The 23,686-nt window shown below is 39.0% G+C and overlaps 1 protein-coding gene across 10 annotated transcripts in view; it reads right to left on the reverse strand.

The window, feature by feature from the left end:
- NSD3 (nuclear receptor binding SET domain protein 3) overlaps positions 1-23,686 on the reverse strand; it is a 66,948-nt gene that overhangs the window by 7,371 nt on the left and 35,891 nt on the right. For 6 of the 10 annotated variants that reach the window (XM_067544931.1, XM_067544939.1, XM_067544922.1 and 3 more), the window contains 15 exons: positions 23,134-23,179; positions 22,393-22,523; positions 21,815-21,943; positions 20,863-20,989; positions 20,206-20,403; positions 19,393-19,563; positions 14,755-14,904; positions 12,265-12,421; positions 9,656-9,858; positions 9,106-9,218; positions 7,949-8,218; positions 3,884-4,000; positions 3,082-3,223; positions 1,987-2,093; positions 978-1,182 (listed from right to left, as the gene is read on the reverse strand). In XM_067544931.1, the coding sequence (XP_067401032.1) occupies positions 978-1,182; positions 1,987-2,093; positions 3,082-3,223; positions 3,884-4,000; positions 7,949-8,218; positions 9,106-9,218; positions 9,656-9,858; positions 12,265-12,421; positions 14,755-14,904; positions 19,393-19,563; positions 20,206-20,403; positions 20,863-20,989; positions 21,815-21,943; positions 22,393-22,523; positions 23,134-23,179 (2,266 nt within the window). Of the gene's footprint in view, positions 1-977; positions 1,183-1,768; positions 1,870-1,986; positions 2,094-3,081; positions 3,224-3,883; positions 4,001-4,735; positions 6,545-6,929; positions 7,418-7,948; positions 8,219-9,105; positions 9,219-9,655; positions 9,859-12,264; positions 12,422-14,754; positions 14,905-19,392; positions 19,564-20,205; positions 20,404-20,862; positions 20,990-21,814; positions 21,944-22,392; positions 22,524-23,133; positions 23,180-23,686 lie in introns of those variants that run through there. The other 4 variants (XM_067544970.1, XM_067544961.1, XM_067544977.1 and 1 more) reach the window with 4 other exon arrangements.

Genomic DNA, 23,686 nt, shown 5'->3' on the forward strand with positions numbered 1-23,686 from the left:
ATCCGTATAAATTTGGTTGCTGCAGAGAAAACAGGAAGCACTCTTCTTCTTCAGGATAAACACACTTCATTCACTGCATGCCCAGACCCTGTCAGCCCAGACAGCAAGAACAGCACCAAGCCGGGACTCCAGATCTCTAGCATGGTTGTGTCCGCCACCACCAGGCCAGGTAAAACACATTAACGTCTTGAAGTTCTTCATCAATGTTTTCTTGTTGATCAAATGTAATAATTGATGTCCCTAGTAAAGAAAGTTTGGAGGGAAGCTTTCTGTACTTCCACATATTGCTGTCTTGAAAAGGCACGTCAAAGGTTGAATTCAACTTATATCACAAAATCTTCCCCTTAATTCTGTCACTGACTAATGTGAGCCTCCAGTTAATTTGATCAAGGCCTCTAGAAACAGACAGTTTAAAAAACAGGGATCAAGTGTTTTGTTTTTAAATACAATTTGCTATTGCTGGGTATTGCTGGATAATTTGAGCCTGGGTTATAAAGCTGCCTTTTTAATTAATACGGAAAAAGACAATAAGAAGAGATCAATAAGAAAAGACCCAAGGAAAATCCACGTGATTAGAAGATCAGAGATTTAGAGAGAGTGTTATGGATTTAAGCACTCGTGCACAGTTGATGTCATAAGCACTACCACGTGATATGAACTTAGGAGCCACATGAGACCAAGACTGGATAATTATTTCAATCAAAATAAAACAAGGAACTGTGATTCAAAAAGGAGAAAAAGCTATGACTTCATTCCTGAGCCTGTAACTGTTCACTGGTCATCCGTGTCTCTGCACAGATCCTTCTTTAGAAATACTGCTGCCCAAGGAGATTTCTCAATACAAAAGAGCATTGCAAAAGCAAACGCCACATTTACAGTAGGTGGAGATCACAGTTTGGATTAAGCTACAACCTTATATGCAGCATTATATCCTTGAAGCAAGCAAAAGGCTCTGATGGCCATGGGAAAGCACTTACCAAATGGTGGTTGAGTCAGGTTAAGGCATAGGAGGTGGTATGCTTTGGGACAGTCCTTTTTGTCACACATGACTAGTTCTCCTCCATCTCCACACTGGAAACAGTTGTCCTCATGCATCTGCTTCTGCTCTGTTTTTATTTTCCGTTTCTTCTGTTTTAGCTTGGCGTTCTTTGCCTTCTCTTCATTTGCTGTTGCAAACGCCGTCTGGCAATTAGAGGGAAAGGTCACAGCATTAACCATTTTAGTCAATAAGTAATAGTCATTTTAAAAATCCATATGGCCCCCAAGTAGTCAATTGTGGGTTATTATTTCAGCAAACCATGCTCAATGAAGTCTAGTCTACCCAGTGATTCCCATCTCCATTTCCCATGCCACACACAGGTTTGAGACAACAGGAAGAGTGTTGCCAGATTACTATTAGTGAGCTGTAATACTATGGTAATATCCAAAGGCACAAGGAGGATTGGTCCCTATTGCAGTAGGATTTGTCCTCACACAGAGAGACCAGTCCCCTCCACAGAGATCTTATGCATAATAGCTACGTGAGCAGAGACTCCAATCACTTCTCTACCCCAGCAGAGAGGATACTTCACAAAAAGCTGATTAAGGTCAGCACTCTGGGCTGGAGCCAGGACAAAGCACAACGGCAAGACAAGTTTCCAAATCCTCAAACACACAGGGGAATTTCACAATGCATTCCACATCGGAAGGTCAAAAATAGAAGTAAGACAAGCGACAAGATTTTTTTTTTAAATCAGGCACTCTAAACATGATGGGACTGTTACATTACATGTCTGGGTAGCATACTGGTTGGCTGCTCCCTTCCATCCTAGAGGTGGGTCTATTTACAGTAGTACAAACTTGTAAAGCCTTTGGGGAACCTTCAGGATACTAAACAGATATATAAGATATTACGTTAAACGAAACAAACCTCCATTCACTCTCCTCCCACAAAAAGAGCTTTCAATACAAGTGCGTGAGCTCAATTTTTATTCCTGTACAACTAACCTTTGGCCGTACTCCTAGGAAGCCACTGCAGTTTTCTGCTCCACAATGGCATTCAGTCCTACCATTGCCCAGACAGTCCAAATTATAATTAAATGTTAACTCCATCCCTGAAATTTAAAGAGAGACTATTCACACACAAGACATGGGAGAGATACACAAGAGTGGCAATTCAGCTTTAGCATTTTGACCTTCACATTAACACCACTGTTTTTAAAAGGGCAGTTACAAGATCACAATATTTATAACTATTTCAAAAATATTGAGATGAAACACTCATGAAGCAACAGCTAGAGAAGTTGTAAAAAGCAAGGCAGAACAAATTATCCAGAACCCATATTCTGAGGACAACTCAGTTTTATTCTGTTTTCAAACCAAACGGCAACAACCAAGAATTCTGTGGTTGTGGAACTGTAAGTCTTGAGTCTTGTTACAGATCTAGCATTGAAATAATTTCTTTTTAAATTCTAGGTAGCATACACTCTCAAAATATTTTCCCATTTGGATAAACCCTGATTACGATTCTTTTTAGCTTTCCTGAAAAGGGATCTTCCTTCCCCTGTTTTGTTTGTGTAGTGCCAGCACAGCTTTGGGCCAAACAGAAGCTCTACACATGGTTTTTGTACAGATCATAGGAAAACAATGGCTATTTTAACATCTTAATCTCAGTTGAAAGTGGTAGATTAGTTAAAAATGTTTAGCATCTGCAGGCTGTTCCAGATCAGACGTCAGGGAAAGGATCTGAAATTGGGGGTTTATGCTAGTTGAAAAGATCTATGCAGACATGCCAAAAAGAGTTAACATTGAATTTCCTGTGTTTTCAAGCTTTAGGGAAAGCCCTTGACATTTTTAATGGGTGATAAAGCAACTTCCTTCATGAATATTCTGCATTTCATCTTAAATTGCGTCTAATGAGGCTATTCATACTGAAAGCTCTAACTTCTTGATTGTACATTGTCTTTGTCCCAATGGATAACTTCAAGTCATTGTAAATGTCAATGTGACCAAGTAACTTCAGAAGGGAAAACCTGGGTGAGCTGGCAACAGATTCCCATTTTAGGAGAGGAGGGCACATGCAGGATGGAGGCTCCTTTTTACCTGCAGGAATATCACAAAGAGCAAACAGTCCAACTCTAACATCCCCATTCACTGTCCATTTCTGGGTTTCACAGTTCGGATTACAACTGTGGTTCATAAAACGAGAATAATTCCCCTTTGGACCAGCGTCTATTATCCGGTCCTTCAATAAAAAGACAAAAACACAGATTTAGGATCAGACGAAACAGAAGTCTTCCTTTGACAAGTCAAGTAATTACGAATGCAGATAACATATGTAGGCAGGTACTTGGTAAATGAGTTATAACTTATTTTGGCTTTTCCTGTAAGTAACTTTTACCTAGCGCTCTGTAGTGCTCATACAGGGAGAAATGAATGGCTCACAGAATTGCTAATGAGCCCTGGAGCCTTGCATCTCTGGTTCAACCCCAATCCTGGTCAATAGAGACCTAAAAGAGTTACCCTCCAAACAACTGTTTGGTGACTGATCAGAAATGTGTTGGTATTGCAGTACAATTCTATCCGACAGGTGCCCACATTCCACAACGACTGACAGTCTTGTTGGCAGCATCAGCAGACAGGCCATGGGAATTATTTTCCCCACAGAAGCCCTACTAAATCCACGATGAGGCACAATGGTCCATGAAGTACCTGCTGTATGAAAAGAGGACTTCACTATCTGGGACCTTCACCTGCACTAAATGAATTACATGTTCGCTAGAAGTGAAAGAAAATGTCATTCTTGTGCTTTAAACATGGACATTGATCTTGCTATCCCAGGTCTTCAGGCCTAGTCCCATAAGTAGCAGTATATTTTATGTTGTAGAGAGACTTGGTGCTTTACCTTTGTAACCGTTAACATATAAAAATTCGTTATGCTGTTCTCATGGGCACGTTTGATCCGCAATCTGCATTCTTCTTCATCAATTAATTCGCCAACATATTCGTTTACAAATTCACCCTGCAAAGTCAACCAAAGAGACCCATGCTTATTGCTTGCTATCTGTACAGTTAAAAAGAGGGACGAAGCACAGAAAAATGAGATGGGAAGCCCTTAGAGATCATTTTGTCCATTGCAAGGCCTAAGTAGGGTGGCTCCTTAGTATAATCAAATTAGTGAGAACAGGTTAAAACAAAGTATTACATAACAGTGATCAGTATAAAAAAAAAACACATGCACTCAAGTTTAGATTAAGTTACAGAAGAACTGTGCTTCAACATGGAAGCATCACACCTAGAACTTTTAATGAAGCAGCAAATAAAATGGTTATGCTGTTCTCAAGGGCACATTTGATTAATTAACTTTAATGTCTTTCTTAGGCAATTATGTATTGCCTGTCCAAGGCGCTGCTTGTTCTTGTCCTTTTTTTAAAAAAAGGTCCATGTGATCAGTCTATAGAAAATGAGCAAGTTTTTTTATAACAATATATTCAAACAGCCACAAAAAAACACCACCTAGCCATGTGTACTATTAAGTAAAAGACAAAGCCTGAGTTAAGACTGCTTCTCCATTCACTGGTCCTAGTTACAGCAGCACAACTACAAGAGTCTACATTATTTGGAGATTCACTGGCAGTATTTTAAATCACGTTTTCCTTTTTAAAAAATGTCAAGGCTAACATACAGATGCCCACAGAATACCAACCTCACAGACAACACAATCTACTGTCCTGCTAAACATTTTCACAGCAGAGTATTCCAACAACTCATTTTTATTGGGACTTTTAACAGTCAATAACAAACAAAGGTTTGTGATAACAAGGTTTTAATGTAGAACAAATATTACAAAACTGGCTTAAAGAATTAAACCACTAAAAACCACGAGTTAAAAGTGAGCCTTCAGGCTGACTGTGTATTCCCAGCTTTAACATGATAGACTTTGAAATGGCCAGGAAATTATGATACCTTGATACAAGGGAGTTAATACTCAGCACATTGAGGGTCATTTTCTTGTAACAGTCTCAACAGTTCTAATGCTTAAAAAACATTTCCAAAAGTAGCTCTTTGATATGCTCAAATGTGTCAAACAAATGACTGAGCAGTTGCAAGGTTTTTTTGTTGTTTTGTTTGTTAAATAAAATAGTACCAACATGTTACAGACTATGTGGTATTAACAGTCTGACAAAAGTCTACAAAAAGTAAGAGTTCTGGTAGCTGGTCATGGGAATGGCTTCAGAGAGACCAGAATCATGGCTACCACATCTTGGAGCTTTGAAGGGGAAAAGGCTGTATTAGAGAAAAAGGTCATCAGGATAATGTTTTCAAAAGCACTTAAAGTCACTCTTGGAAATGGGATTTAGGCTCCTAAGTTACTTGGGCAAATCTGTCAGCTCTGGTATGAAATTTCCAGAAGTTCCTCTCTCTCTTTTCCTCACCAAATTGCTTCTATTTTAGCCTGTGTGTTTTGGAACAAATAGTTTAATCAAGCCCCCAAAAGGGTTTTTCTAATGGAGCTGTTGACAGAATTTTTAGTAGAGCTCCTCTACGACACAAATACATTGTTTTATACTTAGCATGTGAAGAAAATTCACAGAAAATTCACCATAAAAATGCTATAAACATTTACCACGTGTTTGGTGCAGAAAGAAACCGAAGAGCATTAAAATGTATTCTCTGTCAATTTACTAGGGTTTCCTCTACTTACTTGTTAGAAAGTATTTAAGAATTCATCAACAGAATTGTCCCAAGTCCCATCAAAGGTCTCTAGTTTCAATTGAAGCAGTGGTTACCAACACAGAAACCTAGTTGAAACTAGTCCGTTCAAACACCTCTGATGTTGCTACAGGCAAGTGAATACTTGTGTCATCCATTTAGGCCCCACACAACATTTCTCTACACCAAATTTCTATATACAGTAAACTAAGTTACTAAACAAAAACAAGGTAGATACCCTAATTAGAACGGACAAAAGCAAAGAGTTCATAGTTAAAAGTTGCTACTATATCTTTGCCCAAGCCAGTTTGCCTGGGTACTGCAGGATCGCTTCAGACTAGTAGATAATCCAATACTACCTGTGTGTAATATTTAAGTAACACAACGTAAGGATGAAATACAATTCAAAATCTCTTTGCTTTTGTCTAACTGTTGAGATTACATTTTTGAGTTACACACAACATCATTCAACAGTGCACAAATCACTTCCAGCTACAATCCAAAATGTCACATCCGAATTCCCATTCTGGACAGCAGTCAGCTTCATTTAATAGAGAATCGCAGCGAAGAGCTTACATCAAGTTTAAGTCCCCCAGAACTATGGAATGTGTCTTCACCATGAGACTTTCCAGGATACCTTCTTTAGCAAGATGTGTGCAAATTCAAAGTGAAGAAAATATGAAACCAACTGAGAGCAAAAGAGTGCTCAAGAGTGGACTCTGAGGATCCAGGTCAAATGATAAAAAAAACAACTTGTCCTGATGTCTTAATTGTCCATTCCATCTGCAGCCATAGCTGGATTTTCCACTCTTCAGGTGTGCTCAGCCTCCTCCTTGTTCAGAATCAACGAAGCCTGCATGAGTAAGAGCAAAACATACATCTGTCCATCAAATCCAATCCTCTGCCTGGCAAGTTAAAGCAGCCGTGAAATCCAGGCCCATCCTCCTCATGCTTGCATCGAAGTAGAGCAAGACTGCAATCCAGTGTAAGATTTTGTTTTTCCATATCAACTGTTGCACATCCCACCTGAATCCCAGTGGATAATCCCAGACTGGTGCCCCCAGGAATACAGTGTGCAAGCGATACAGTGTAAAGGAAAACCAAAATGATCCATTTCCAGTATCTTTATCAGAATCAGGAAAAGTACTTCCACTCCCCACTCCCCACATCACCTCTACCCCACCCAATACCATCCTCTAAGGACTCCAAACATTCTAACATTTATGTTAAGTCCTCAATATTTCCTGAAGCTAATCAGTTCTTGGTGCTTTCAGTTATAACAACTGCACCATGTCCATCAACAGAAATCTCTGTATCTTCATTATTCTTCTCTGCCTTCTTGAACTTTAAACAAGACCTTAAGTGTGTTGTCCAATGTAGCCTGATCACCTCAAGCTTTTTATTAATCCCCTCCGAGTTCTTCTGAAATAAATCCAGTCTGAAGAGTTGAATGTCAAGGAGGCTATGACAGCTCCCTGGTGACCAGACGTTTGTATGAGCAATGTTGCATCCCCTCCCACTCCCAATCCAGACAATCTGTTATTGGGAACTGTAGAGTGACCGTGTTACCATGTCAGAGCTTAAAAGAAAATGCAAAAGAAAGTACAGAAAACTACCTTGACGGAACCCCCTGGAAAGAGGCTCACCACCTTAGGTTGCCCCATCTCCCATCCTTTGAGTTATTTCATATCATCGTGTGTGATTAATTTCATTTGTTGTGTTAACTCTGGGGTTGAGGGAAAGAGAAAATAATGGAGGTGTGTTTTATTTTTATTCCCATCCCTCTAAAAGACTTTAGCATCTTCAATGGCCAGGCTTGGTCAAAAGAGCATCTGAAACACCTAAAAGCTACTTTTTCCCTCTCCCTCCATGCCCGGAAGTCAATATGAGAACTTATGTACATCACTTCCTCCTAGAAGAAGTACGGATAGTCCTCATCTCCAGCCCACCATCAATGAAATTTATCATCAGTTGAAGTTGACTCTTACTCTATAAGAAAGCATTGTATAACTGCGGAAAAACCTCTCTGCCAGATGTGTCATATTCCAGGAAATTGGATTTATCATCATTTCCTCCACTTGAGGAAGTTTCATAACTTGTAAATGTAAAGAAACGATTGTGGGTAGGACGTTGTACTTGAAAGTATGAACTTTTTAAATATACACTCTTTCAAGGTTCAAACAATAACAGTGGCAGTACTCTCCTCAAATACTCTCTCAACTGTAATGGCTAGCTCAGCATTCGTCCTGAATTCTACCTTTTTAATGTTCCTTTTTGTCCTGAGACCCCAGCCACGGCGATCAGTTTTTATGATTTCAGCATCTGGATAGAGTCTTTTGGTGAAGCACTGGTTCTGACAGCGCTCTCCTGCTGGGCACACTTGGGGGTGACACTCATACTGTAGCATCCTGTTCAGACACTCTGACTCTAGGCCACAGGGCTTCTCATCAGATGGCTTGCAGTTACAGCGAGGGATTTCGGACAAATCAGCAACTTGAATCTGAACTTTCCCTATTACCTTGTTGGACTGTGGAACAAAAAGAAGACAGAAGGCATACATTTGGATTTATGGCCATACACATAGAATTTAGATCAGAACCACTTAATTCAAGGCCCACCACAGTCAAAGTATTTCAAAAGGCAGGCAAAAATATCAAAGCTATTACACACTCAGCTACTAACATCACAGGCAGTTGTATTTTTTCTATTCCTTTCAAAAGGGAAGTGCATCAACTAAGAAAAGGCAACAAGGCAAAAATACTTCTTTGCAATCTAGGACTTTCACAGGTTGCATCTAGTACTGCTCCACCACTAACTTAATCAGTCATCCCAGGTGTTCAGAGAAACCAGCAATGAGCGGTGTAGCACAGAAAGTGGGCCAAAACTGTTTCAGACTGTATAGTACATGTATTAGTATTACAACTCTTTTGAGGCATATAAAAATGTACTGCAGTCCCACGGATGTAAAATATTATAAAAGTACAATGAAATAGATAAGTGCACAATCGGGAGTACTAGGCCTGCCAGGGTGCTGGCAAAAAAATCGAGACCATCTTTTCAGTGTCCAGATTTGGGGATTAAGTTCTCACACTAAGTTTGCTCTTTTTTAGATGGTATTCAATGCTAATACAATTTCTTAATGGTAAGAAAGACCCAAGATTCATTTGAGGTGAGCGAGACCCATTTGCAATGATCAAAGTCCTTTATCTTAAATAAGACTGGCCTTAAACTCAAAGTCCCTTTTATTGATTCTTACAACTCCCTTATAACAATGAAAGGACTTATGGCACTAAGCAAGACAGGCCAGAAGACATCTTTGAAGAATGACAGACTGATTATCTGAATTTTCTTCTAAACCACAGTTTGCTGCCCTGTTTAAATCTATAGCTCATTCACACGAAGAGGAGGACTCACTTTAATATGTTTGTAGGGTGGGGGTTTTCTTGAATTCCTTTCGATCTCTAGTGCTTCTTTGCTTTCTCTTTGTGCTTTCAGTTCCTGGAAGCGTTTTGCAGCTTCTTCAAGTGCTGTGCAAAGGAGTCCAAAATGGGGAGGAATTAGTATTGGCTGCTGCTGCTGAGAGACATTTTTGAAAAGCTAGGAATTAGAACAAGCTAAAAATGAAGTGTTACACTATGACATGAATGAATTTTAAACCAAGTCATTTTCATTAGGTATTTAAACACTATGGGGTGGCCCTCTGCATCAGAGCCCAGGTTCACATCATAACTTCTTTCCAAGTTAAGTGGGGAAGAATTGGGGCTGCCTACAAACAGCACAGAGTGAAGGGGAGTTAGATGATAAGAATCTTTTAACGTCTATTCAAGGGCACTATACAGAGTTTGTAGTTTAAACACAGACACAGAACACTAGGCATATAATTCCCATGCAAGTTAAGTGGTGATGGAGAAACAAACACATGGAACTTTTGTTATAAACCACTATAAACTTTGTTTAATTTTACCTTTCTTGAAGGTCTTGTTAATACTAGTTTGCCCCTCAGCAAAGCTTTTATCTCCTTCAACATAAGGGAAAACTCTGCCCTGGTGTACCCAATAGTAGTCATGTGAACCAAAGAAAAATACTGGGAAGTCCCCGATATCATGTTTGAGGCCCTGTATGTTGAGAGGCACAGACCTGGGATTGCAGATCTCAGCTGGCCACCATCTGAAAATAAGGAAATAATAAAAACTCAAACTCTATGAAACAAAAGCAGATTGCTTGGCTTGTGGGTCTGGGAATTTCAGCTAGTAGCAGAAGCTCCTAAGAAATATGACTGCAGTGGGTCCTATCCCATTCTCCTTACAAAAGCAGAACTCCCTTTGATTTTACTTAGGAAGCTCCACAAATAAATTTACATCTTTAAAGTTTTCATGCTCCCAGTCCAGGGTATGGCACTGGGCCCTGTGTAGTATGTGAATTTTGGGACTAGCTATCTGGAGAGAGAATCTTTAACAGAACTTCTGGCAGTCAGAGGTTTAGGGACACCCAGAGCATGTGTTTGCATCCCTGACCACTTAGGCTAACAGCCTATCCTCCATGAACTTATCTAATTCTTTTTTGAACCAAGTTATACTTTTGGCCTTCACAACATCCCCTGGCAATGAGTTCCACAGGTTGACTGCATTGGGTGAAGTAGTACTTCTTTATGTTTGTTTTTAACCTGCTGCCTATTAATGTAATTCCGTGATCCCTTGTTATTGTGTTACGCGAAGGGGTAAATAACACTTCCTTATTTACTTTCTCCACACTACTGATGATTTTATAGACCTCCATCATATGCCCCCTTAGTCATCACTTTTCTAAGCTGAACAGTCCTAGTATTTTTAATCTCTCCTCATACAGAAGCTGTTCCATGCCCCTAATCACTTTTGTCATTGTTCTCTGTACTTTTTTCAATTCTAACAAATATTTTCTGAGATGGAGTGCTCAGAGCTGCACAAAGTATTCAATGTGTAGACATACAATGGATGGATATAGTGGCATTATGATATTTTCTGTGTTATCTACCCCTGTCCTACTGGTTCCTAATGTTTTTAGATTTTTTGACTGCTGCTGCACACTGAGCAGTTGTTTTCAGATAACTATCCATAATGACTCCAAGATCTCTTTCCTGAGTGGTAACAGCTAATTTAGACCCCAACATTTTGTATGTACACCAAATGAACTAAATAAAACCATAGTTGTGTCTGGCTACATTCACTGAACCACCTAGGCAACGATTAACTAATACCATTTGTAATGTGATTTGGCCATTTCAATAAATGGAATTAGAAACCAAAGATGACGCTATGGGCCAATAGTGGGACCAATTCTGAATATTTTCACAGAGCAATTCAACCTGGAACACTTTAAAAACAAAAACTACTTTTAGTTTCATTTTCTTATGATCCATTTGTCCACTGAAGCCAAGGTTTAAACACAAAATCCTATTTAAATAACCAGTGACATGGATGCATTTCTAGTTTTAGGTTTATCCTGCTGAACATGTATAGTTAACCTAGGCTAAAATGCCTCTAAGTTCAACACATTAGTAACTAGGAAAAATAAGAGTCCACATTATTAATAAATTATTATATCCAGATATTTAATGTGTACTTCAGCAATCTGATGCAGATATTCCAACATTTTCAACCTGTGAGGAACTTGGACTGCTTTTGGGTTGATTCTAGGGAGAGCCAGAATTGGAGATCTGAAGATTCAAATGGTGAGTATGACAATATGTCTACAAGATCTCCGATAAAGAAGGGAGTTTGTAAATTCGACTGTTATTGGAAAGATAACCTTATGCTCTGAGCAACTGTAGCAAGAGACAGTCCTTTAATTGACTGTAGAATAGTAAGTCTTGAATGTATTTCACTGATTTGAAACAATTCCCTGGAAGTTCTGTTGTATTTGTGAAAGTATGGAAATAAAAATTACAAGAAAGATTGTCCCTTACAATAAAAAATGGAATTCTAAGAGACTCCTCCATAGACAAACTTGAAACTTTGGTGCCAAATGTTGTCCAATGTACCTGTTCTTTCGAGGTGTTATATAGTTCAATCTACATAAGGTGCGGAAAGCCACGGAGGCAGCAAAAGGTGTATTTGAGAGTTAACGCCTAGCAACCCCCTTGCCTTCCTGGTCTTGGGAAATAGAGGACTTTTTACCACCCCCAATGTCTGTTAAACTGGCAGCATTTTATTGATCACATCTATTCAGAGACACAGGTGGGCACTGATCAATGACCTCCTGCATTCCTGCAGAGGCCTTTTATGAATGATTTCTAAAAATAAACACAAACAAGGAAGTTTTGATGCCCTAGGCATCTCCTGATCTTCCCCACTATCATGAAAACTCTTAGGGAAAACACAAATAATGTGTGAGTAAGTATTCACCTCAATGCCTAAAAATGCAAGAGTGGAATTAAAAAGCCATGCAACATCTGACACCATGTTAGATACAGAATGTACTTCTGGCTCTTGTTAACTAACACGGGGCTGCTCTGGTTGTTCACCTGCAGGATATAGTAAAAATGTAATCTAAAACAAAAAACCTACAATAGTTTCCAGTTGTATTCAGTGAACTTGCCTGTAATTTCCAAGCTTGACCCAAACAATCTGTTTGTAACGTAGTTTCTTGCCAGCTTTACAGTCATTGCAATTCCAGCATCCCTCTGGCATCTCTAGGTTGAGACATTCAGGGTGGAAGGAAGCTGGACAGGACTCGCAGCACAACAACTTCCCACCTTGAAACAAACAAACTCACTCATTTTACAGAAATAGGGGCTTGGGGCTTTTGTAACATTATGTAATTCAATGCATTAAACTTGGATTTGCCTTACACCAAACACATGGCAAAACGAAGGGATCAAGTCAAAATTACATTGCTGGATTAAAAATAAAATCTTTTTTGGACTTTATACGTCTCTTCTCGAATATGTGAAATTGTAATTCCTGACTGCATCATGAATTGGGACAAGCAAGCCAATGAATTCCTAAAATGTAGGTTGAACCAGGCAAGTTGGCATTATATCAGATCTTCCTGAGAGAAACAGTCTTGAAAACTGCAGAGCATTTTTTTAAATCCAGACAGTCTGGCAGTGGCCAACACCTTTTCTTGACAATTAGACAAATTATGCATTTTTTGGAATACTTTTTAAACCAACATTGTCATGACTGAATCCCTTAGCAATCAGTTAGTGTGCACAAAAATCAGCCTATAGGTTGATCAATGTTTTTCTGCTTCCACAGTTAACAAGAGGGAAAAAAACATTAGAATTGTAATTATAAGTCTGTGCTTAATCTTCAAAACGAAGGTTGACCAGTGTGAGCACTATAAATTTAATCATATAAAACAGAATGAGGTATTACAGAAAGATTTCCCCCTCCCCCAGAGTTCCCTTTGAACACAAAGGGAATCTGATCTCACGTGGTAAACATCACTTTAAAAAAATTTAGACAAAAAGGTTCTTTTTTGGTTGTTTTGTTTTCTAGCAGATGTGTTTATTGTGGGCACCCACAGAACACCTAAACCATTGTCAATACACAAAGAAGCTCATACAATGAACACATTTGCTACAATCTCGATAAAAAATTAATGAGCTTTTTAATCCCAGAGTAAAAAGACTGGGAGAGATTTAAAACAGCATTTTAAGCAATTTGTATCATAGCATCTAAAGTTTGAATTTTTACTTTCAAATGTTCATCAGAAAATTTTGTCCACCTATAGACTTTCAAAACTGTCATTGAATTAATTGATTGTAAAATATTACAAAAAGCATTCCTTACACAATCAGTGACAAAATCACTTACTATATTTCCTCTGCTAAAAATGTAGTAAAACCCAAGCATTTGGACTTTCCTGAGCTCCCCCACCCCATGATCAAGTGTTGATTTTTTTAAAGAATTTTTGTAAGTGTTGTTTCAGAGGAAATACAGACCCAGCATAAATTACTGAAACAATATCCAACATGGTAAAATGCCAAGAGATGCGAAAACCAAACAAAAATCAAAAACAAAACTCTCAGAGCTAAGCAAGAAAACTTTGCTCTTGGGATGCATTAGTAAGATATTGCTCAAGCTAAGCAAACAGAGGGCTCAAAATAATTGTTGTGGTCAGAAGTTACACAAAATAACGAAAGCTGTCTACATCTAGCAACATCTGAAATGATCTAATTTTAAAGTGACTGACTAAGGCACCATTTCTGAACACCCTTTGGGAAGTTACATTTTTGTGGGAATAGACTATGACTTCTGAATCTTACAGACACACACAGGTGGATCTCCTTCCATAAATTCCTTTGAAAGCAATAGCATTACCAGCGTAAAGCAATCCATTTTTATTCCTGACAAAGCTCCTTTCCTAATGCTACTATAATTGCCCACCTGCCTGCCTTTCTTGACAGGGTAGATTCCCTGTTTGGTCAAGGTGCAGCACCTTCTGCCACTCCAATAAGAAGCATTGCTCCAGGAAGTGAGCAATCAGTCACATGAGGAGAGAAAGTAGAAACAGTTAGTCAGCCTGCACTAACAGAAATGAAATACAAGGCCTTTCGATTGTAACAGAAACACACAGGCAAAAAGCCTTCCTAAGTCTTCGGTCTTCCTCTGGAATGCCAACATACCAGTAAACATTCAAACTGATACATTCCCTATTCTTACTGTTGCGGGTTCTAAGCAGACTACATAATGGACTTCCTCAGATAAAGGCAATTTAAGACGTTTCAAAAGTCACTGAGCTGGCACTGAACTGCAACAATACTAAACTCCACTCACCTCCCCTTAACGTTATAATTACATAGATCGCCTCCAAAAAATTGGGGTAACCTACTGGCAGAAACATGATTTAACCTTTTGTAGAGAGGGAGAATTTAGTGATATTAATTATTTTAAGCCCTTTTATTATAGTAAATATTTTGCCAACAACATGAACACACACTCACAATAATCAATGAGTGAAATTTACTACAAGCAACAGGTGGTGCTTGACAAGCAAACATTTTTTATTTGATTTAAAAAAGAGAAAAGAAAAAACAGGAAAAGCGAAAGTAAACTGAAGAGAAAGAAACTATTTGGTTACCTTTCTCACATTTCTTTTTGGAAGCTGACGAAGGAGGAGGAATCATAGGTAATTTCATCAACTCAGCACGATTTGATTCATTCAGTAGGTAGTGGGACTTATAGGCATATGAACTGAACAGGGGGTCTGAATGATCCTGCACTACCAGCCCTATGTGAAACAAACAGAAAGAGATGAGTTGCAATGAAACTACCCATGATTCCATAAAGGAGTAAATAAAATAAATCAAACCAACCCCTATTATGCATATATATGTTATAAGTTTGAAAGGAAAGATAATATGAAGAAAAAGAAAAGTCTGACAGAAAAGGTTTCTATATCTGCTAAAGGAAGAGATTGTGTGTCAGACAGATGAATCTGAGCATAAGTGGAGGAAAACTGAAGAGTAAATAAAAAACATTTCTAAATGGAATTTTATTTGTGCAGTAGTTTAACTTGCACACTTAAAAAAAAAAAAAAAAAAGCACCAGAAAAGTACCTGCTGCTAGTTCCCTATGAGCCATCCTGCCCCCGAAAGAAAACAGCCAGCCAAATTACAAAATAGGGTGACTGCATCAGAAACAGTACTGGCAGCTTGGAGAAATACAGATGGCATATGCTGGTCCCCACATGTTCAGTGATTCCACAGCCATGGACTCACCCCTTGCCACAGAGTTGTGCTCCAGGATCTCAGCTTTAATTTTTTTTTAAAATGTACATTGTGTTTCTTGCCCTTACAGTTGCAGAGTAAATCTCAAAAGACGCGTACCAAACAAGCCAACACAGTGAGTCTGCACAGCACCTGAAACAATAGCTGTGAGATGCGACTTGCCCTACTTATTTTAAAGCAAAGCTCCATGGACTCTGCATTTCTATGCCTGTGGAATTTCGTATTTTGCCACTGTCGGACACTTGACATTTTGTTTTCTGTCTCCCTGCATTTGCATCCTGCTCTCCAAAAGCACAGCAGTTAAGGCCCTAGGAGGATGAAGTGCTGAAGTCAGCTACAAGTTCTTCTCTGCCCCGGCAACATTGAAATTCTGAATTGGGCTGCCTAGACAACATTGCAGAAGTTGACACAAGGGGAATTGAGCCACCCCATTGGGACAGCATAGCAAAAAAACCCTCATTCTCAAAAATAATCAACACATTTTAAGTTAAATGATATTTCCACTATGAGCCACTGAAGTTCTTGTGTGGGGCAGAAGAGATTGGGATGAAGGCTATTTGCATGGTAATAAAATAGACTAATACAACTATATAATTTGGTCCCATTGTTAAGGAGTACGCCAGGCCCTGGCCACACGTAGCTAACTATGTAAGTTTTTAAAATATTGTTAAAGAATAGTGTTTCGATACCTACATTTTCCCACTTTCTAAGGCTGCATTGGGTTAAATACACAACTCTCTCCTCCCAACACTATTTAGCATGTTAAGTAATAGTTGTCAGTTTGCACATGCAAAAAGTAACAGCACATTTGTAGGACATTTAATTCCTGATTCTTTCCCCACAAGGGATTCTCTCAGTGCTCCTGCCACCACACCGAGAATTTCACCAATTCCTCACTCCATGCCACCATCCTGATCAAAGGCGATTGGAACGAATTCCTCTGAGCCTACCAATACTGCTGAATAAGCTGATGAAGGTGCACCTTGCACCTCAATCTTTCCATTGGCAGGGGACACTGCCTCCCAATCTCAGCTGTCCTGGACAAAAACAAATCTATATTGAATATTATCTGAGTGTTGCTATATCCCTACCATAATACAAGGAGGTTTCATTTAGTGGCCAGTTATTTTGTACTATTTTTAAACTTTCAATAGACATAGTGAGTACACAGGAGTGCCAATGTATTTTAATTTCCATCTCAATGGTGCTGAAAGTTTCCTTCTATTACTATTAAGAGGTGCCCCAGATTCCAGCCACAGGGCTTCTAAGTAGTTCAACTCAGATACATAAGCTAGATGTGAAACATATATAAATCATATAACTGTCAAAACAAATTGGTGAAAGCAAAACTAGTTCTTCTATAACTCACATTTATACTTTAGAAAGTGGGAGAAATGCCAGATCTGCAACTCCATTCTCTGGTGCAATCACAATAAAAGAAAGAAGAAACCCTTTTCCATACGACTAGGCAACCAATATTTAGTTTTGGAAGCCTACCACCAAATTCCGCTTTCAGTTGTGCATGTTTCCCACTGACTTTTGATGGATGCCAAATACACGCAGGAAAAATAATCCCCAAGAGTTTCATTTTCATAAACAGAGATGAATACAGTTCTGACACATTTTACAGCTTTATAAAGGTTTTTGGAGTGTGTTTGTTTGCAGAACACAGGAGCAGTGAGATACTCAGCTTTCAGGAGCCAGTTCCATGTATGCTGCGGTTGGTTATAGGAACTAATACAATTCTCCTTCACAGAAACCAATACCGCATAATACTGGATAGCTAAGTATCCTGGCATTTTAGCTTAAAAATGCTGTTTGATATATTATAATATTACAACAAATTACAGCTGTTCTAGAAATTGTTAGAGTTCCTCTATTCTGGAAGCCTCTCCTGGAATTAGACTCAGATCTCATTATAAGCACAGCCTTTCATAAACAGAGACTGTCAATATCTAAACTCACTCATGTAAGTAACCTAGTTCCAAGCAATGGATATAACCCTATGACCTACCCTTTCATGGACAAAGCAACAAAGGTAGGTGAAGAGGCCGTGTCCCCGTATCAGATCCTTCATGTAAGTCTTTATAGTGTCAGGCTGAGGCCCCTGCTGGGCCTCTTAAAGAGGGATTTCTAATCTGATCTCTCATCAACCAACAAAGATTCAGTCCCTAATTCTCAGCTGATTCTTCATGAGTAGGACATATGCTCCTGCATCCGAGACCACCAGACTATTTCCACACAACTAGCATAAATCCTGAAGCTCTGGACAGTTTAGTTTTACATCTCTCTGCTCTGCTTACAGTAGGAATTAATTCAAGAGCTTTACCAATTCTATGTTGAAAGATAGAGAAGACAAGCAATATTTCCCCAGGCACCTGGACATAATTGTTGATTAGAATATTAATATGAAATGAGTGAGATTTGTTTGACATTGTTTTAACACTAGTTTGAACACCTAAGAGTGTATCCACGTGAGTCATTCTGTTCACATATACAAAGGGTTTTTCTAGTTATGATCGTGAGAGCTGAAAATAGGATTTTTGGTTTTAGATTGTGCACTTGTACACATGGCTAATGAAGTCACAATCAAAATAAAACAAAGTAGGACAAAAAACCTACACAGAAATCTACAACTCAGTAATAAAAGAATAAAGTACATGCAACATCATAAGTTTGTCTGCATGTGTGTACGCTTATGCAACACCAGCATGACTCACTTTGCATATTTCCTGTTTAGAAATGCCCCAAAGCACTGAAACAGGCTCATTAAAGGAAAAGCACTGAATCATGTTGCAAACACTGTTTCACACGCTTCAAGAGCCCCTCCCAGGCTCAGCATTCTAAGACTTACTGTTTCCCTCTGAATCTCCGGACGCCATTTCTCTGGAAAAAATTAGATGTATTTAAAAAGGCAAGAACTGTTTTACCTTGGATCCTATATGACAGCTCCATTTCCTGTACTGTAATTAAAACCAGAGAAAAAAATCCAACTCTGGAATCCCTCTTTCTTTCCTTTTCTCTAGATCCTGTACCTAGTAATCTGCTCTTGCTCATACAAATCCATCTTTACCACACAAACTAGGCTTCCAATTGCATAAACTGAATCCAAGCAAGTGGATTCAGGATTCATCATGTATTTCTACTCCTTTACCACTGACTGTCAAACTGTTGAAAGATCTGATGCATTCAGTGTGAACTTTTTGAAGTACTGTGTATTACATATGTGGGTTTTTTTTAATATATAAAAATGACACACAAATTCTAGATATCTAAATTTCAGACCCCACAAAGAACATAGTAGAAATATTTTTGCACAGGGCTTTCTGACCAAAGTAAAATAAAGCAACTGGAACATTTAGTCCTACCTTCTGGCAGAAGTTAAAATAAGTAAAGTGACTGACAAGACTGCCAGGGCTTCAAAACAACAGGAAAAAAATAACAGCTGCAGCATATGGAAAACTATATTTTATTACATTTTAAATGATTTAGGTGGTAATTCCTGTAATATTTTTCTAAAAAAAATATTTCTCAAATGGGAGCCGGATGTCAAAAAGGACATTTTCTAGCTTATAAGCAAACCACATCCACCCACCTAAAAGATGCTCCATTATTTTCAATTTACAGAGGATGAAAGCAATCCCTCTTGCTGAAGAGACAGAGAATCAATGTTTATTGAGTCATCCTGCAACTGCTGGAATTGGGGACTACACATGCACTTTCTTCCCAAATGGCAATAGTATGCCTTCTCAGCGCTTCAAAACTGTGTCTGAATACCAAACACATGGAACAAAATTGTATGCAAAAAATCTAGCATGAGAAATAAATGAATATCGTGTGTGCTATCCCAGGATTCAATGAGGAAGCTTAGAAGCCAACGGAGAGCCCCAAGAAAAAAAATAGTTTTGTAAAATATTCCAGCTTTATCATGTAACTGTAGTAATGACCACACCAGACATATAAAGGGAGGGCGGGAAAGTAGTGCTCACCTCTTGCACAAACGAAACAAAAGCCTACATTTACAGCTGATGAAGAGTGATTCCTTTTGGAATGGTTGCTACAGATGAGAATGTGGGATGACACAAACAAGCTTCCTGCAGCAATACAGCCATCTCCTGAGTGATAGGCAATGGGACATCTCAAACATCTCACCATGCGTCCTGTTTAATATAAATGCAGAAAAACACGCTATGTCACAGTGGAATTAGGATAGGGTAGAAGACATCACAGACTACAATACAAGTTAGGTTTTATTCTAACCAGGGTATTAGACATTAACCTCTTCAAAAAACGCAACAAGCTGTTTCATTCTTGTTAACTCTAATGGTTTGGATGCATAACTTCCAAGTTAAGACAATACCATTTGGCTGTAACCACTCTCAAAACTGCTTTGTTCGCTTGACCATTTTAGTTCACTTCTAAAGGAAAGGACCTCTTCTGAAGAACAGAACTGCTGTTCTACAGTCCATTGCTATCTAGCTGTCTAAGAGTATTTTAGCTTTGTACATCTGACCATTGACTTGTCCAAATGCCACAGAAGCTATTCCAGGTGTCCTTAGCACTACTTCTCAAGCCGTTGTTTTACATTGCCCCACCAAGACTGATGTGTTTCACAGCGAACCCACTGTATTAATGACCAAACTGATAATGAATCCCTTCATAATAAATTCATGTCCCAGCCCTCCATATTGCATCACATTATGAGTGTAAAGTATCACATTCATCTTCATTTTCTGCTACGTGTCTCACTGTCAGGTATTTTACAGTTTCCTGCTACTATCCAAATCCAGTTGTGCTCTCACCTTTACTTGCTTTGTGGATATCCTTATCCATGGAGCAGGCAGTACAGCAATGCTGTGGGCAACGGAATCCTCGTGACTCAAAGACAGCAGTGGCAAACTTCCGAACACAGGCTTCATGATAAAATTTACCGCAAGCATTGACAGAACAGCGCTTCACCTCTTTACCAGGAAGCTTGCAGGAAAAGCATGTGTGTTGTCCTTTTAAGAAAAGGAATAAAACAAACCTCAGCATGAATGCTATCAGTTATTTTCTGCAAGGCAAGTTTGCAAATTTGGCAGAGGGGAAAACAGTCTGAAGTTAATTCAGTTGCACCAATGTAAGCAGGACATGCCCCCTCGCTATAAAATAACAGATTACTACTACTGCACATTTATTTAGGACCCAATCAGGATCAGGGTCCCATTGCGCTGGGTGCAGTACAAACAAATAAGAGGACCTAGCCCCAGCACTGAACAGCTTACTAATTTTCATTTTAAAAGTACTTGCTAAGTGGAAACAGGAAGTAGTTAGCATTGGACTTTATTTACTGTAGAACACCTGTGCCTCAGCTCCTTCAGCCCAGAACATGATTACTGAAGCTTCCTCCAATAAGTGTAATCCATCAGGCTCCTAAACCAAGATCTTTCTCCATTGCTCAAACACAGTAATACATTTACCATTTTTACACTCCATGCAGATGAACTTCCCGTCAGGTACCGATTTCAGTCCCAGGCATTCCATATGGAAGACTCTACAGCACTCTCCTTCGCAGGACACCAGAGACTCACCAGAGCTTTCACAGATCTTAAACAGCCAAACAGCTAGTCAGAGAACAAAGCAGCTGACAGATATTTAAATTCTAGTAACTAACAGAACCAAAGCAAGGGAAATTAAGTGGCTGAAATCTCTTCACACTATGACACTACAGCTTCCTGGTTTCTGAACAAGACCAGAGAGTTGGCTGAAGCCAATTGACAGAACTGGCAACAGTGACTGGAAGCCTCCAGCAGGCGTTAAATGTGTTCCATCTAATAAGGTGCACCCATTCTTTTTGCATCAGCTTAGCAGGGTTAATTTGTGGTGCTTTTAGACGCCTCTTCTGCACATGCATGCAGCAGTGGCTGCCTAACATACTTCCCCTCCCAACCATACATAGTCTCAAACAATTGGCCAGACAATTGCAACATTCTCCCTCTGCTGCAGACATTGCCAGTTAGCTATGCCTATGTCTTACGTAGACAAGCATACTGTAATACTCTCGTTTTGTCTTACTCTGAAAGACCATCTGGAATCTTCAAATAAGGCAGAACACAGCAACTTGCTTGCTTGGTGACATTAGCCAGTACAGGTTGTATTGTATTTTCTATGGACTCAGGCTTATTAACCTGCAGAATGCTATTTCCATTTTTTGGTAGTGGGGGTAAAAAATCACCTCTAGAGCATTAAACCTACAAGGCCTTGGTCATTCCATTATTTTTAGGATGTTCAATGTCAGATGATGAGATCTGGTCAAAATACATTAATATCATTTTTTTAAAAGTTTCCTACCAGATCAGATTAAAATCAGAAGCAGACAGCACATCTTTAGCCTACAGCTGTTTACAATAATACTAAGCACTTTCCACCTACCTGACACACACTGTCCTTCTTATTTGTTCCAGTACCTCTTCTTGATAAGCTAGAGTCTACTGACTGTACATCAGAAGCATCGGCATCTGCAGTAGCTGATGGGCTGTCTGAATGCTTTCCAAAGCTACCCTATAAAGAAATCAATCCACAACCATTTTTAAATAAGCTACTTCTAAAAGCTAACTCTGGCATGGAAAAATATTAAATCAGCACTGATGAACAGGAAAATGCAGTTAATATACACAAACAATTTGAAAGTTATCTGAAAACTTGTGGACCTCACTAAAGTGAGGAACAATATAGTGCCCATTTAATAGGCATCTTTTTTCAGCACTGGGAAAATATACCCCATGGGAAAATATACCCCAAAATGCCTATGACCCCCCACAACCTGCCACTTATATACTTACCTCACCCTTCCGACAAAGTCTATCAGACTTTTTAAAGAGCAAAACCATTCAGTTATCTGAATGTGATTACTGAGTTACTTGCTTGTTCAAAACTTGCACCCCTCAACAATGCCATTTTTTGTTAAACATTCTGAAATGTATATCTGTGTGCAAATACCACACATTTACCTGCAGATCATTAAGTCCTCTTGAATCAGAGTCAGATGTGTCTCTGTATGCTGAGCTAGTCAGTTCTACATCAGTTGAGGCACGACTCCTTTTCTTTAGAGGTTTACAAGAATCTGAAATCTCGCTGGCACCTTAACATAACATACTGAAATTAATCCTAAAATATTGTTTTCATTTTTTCTATTTAAATCACATGGGGAAAAATGACAGATATGAAAAGATGAAGCCACGAGGCTGGACTTTACAAGCATCTCACTTGCTCTAAGAGTTTCAAGTTCACAACTATACCACTAAATATTTCAGTGCTCCAGGGCAAAAAGTAATTCAGTCAATGGCATTCAAATGCCATTCAACACAAAACAAAAACAAAAGTTTTTGTCAAACTGCTGGATAGCTCATGTATTGAAGCAAGCTACTGAACTACCTCCATTGAGTTAGGAATAAAACTCCAACAGGTAACACCACATGATTTATCTTCTAAATATGCCTATATTCTTCAGACAGTCTCATGTTTTTTATAAGAATCACACAGTGAAAACTTTGAAGCAGACCAAGAATACACTCTATTCTCCCAACTATCATTACAAAAAGAGGACTATAATTCAGAGGAACTAAGGTAGATCAATGCAATGGAATCACTAACAAACATCTAGGAGTTAATTACTTTCAGTTCATATAGACTGAATGACCTGTAGATGGGGTACTAATCATTAAAGTTTGTTTTTATTCAGCCAAACTCACCTTTCTGTAATCCAGTCTTCACTGCTGTCTGTGGAACCATTTCTACCTGTTTGGACAGGAAAATCCATAGTTAACAGAGGAATTTTTTCCCCTAGTATAAAAAAGGAAAAACATCTAAGTTTAAGTGATTAGCATATCTGAACTCAGATGTAGTCTGTCAGTCCCCTTCTCGGTGTGAGCCTTCTGTCCTGCTAGGATTTAATCCTAGCTGCCTAGGCTGAATACCAGGTGACAAGGTAGCCATATGTTCAATAGCAAGTCCTTTCCAATCACTCCCTTTGTGCTTGAAGACAACAGGAAAACTTTCTCCATGTCCAGCAGGCAGAAGAGGGGCTCATTTCTGTAGACAACCCTGATGTTGTAAAACCCCACACCTGTTAAGGTAAACTTGTACTTATACAGGTATGACACTCAGGTTAGTGAGACACTTAATGTATTGCCAGTTTAAGGCACTTCCATCAAGCATGCACTCTTGAGCTTCTGGGGATATGGACCTTCTCTCTGTATAGAGTGCTGCAAGGCCCATAAAGATGGGAATGAGGACTCCATAGAG

Source organism: Emydura macquarii, unplaced genomic scaffold (assembly GCF_026122565.2).
Source record: "Emydura macquarii macquarii isolate MOO-44397 ecotype Brisbane River unplaced genomic scaffold, CSIRO-AGI_Emac_v2 contig_201, whole genome shotgun sequence".
NCBI classification, from domain to species: domain Eukaryota; kingdom Metazoa; phylum Chordata; order Testudines; family Chelidae; genus Emydura; species Emydura macquarii.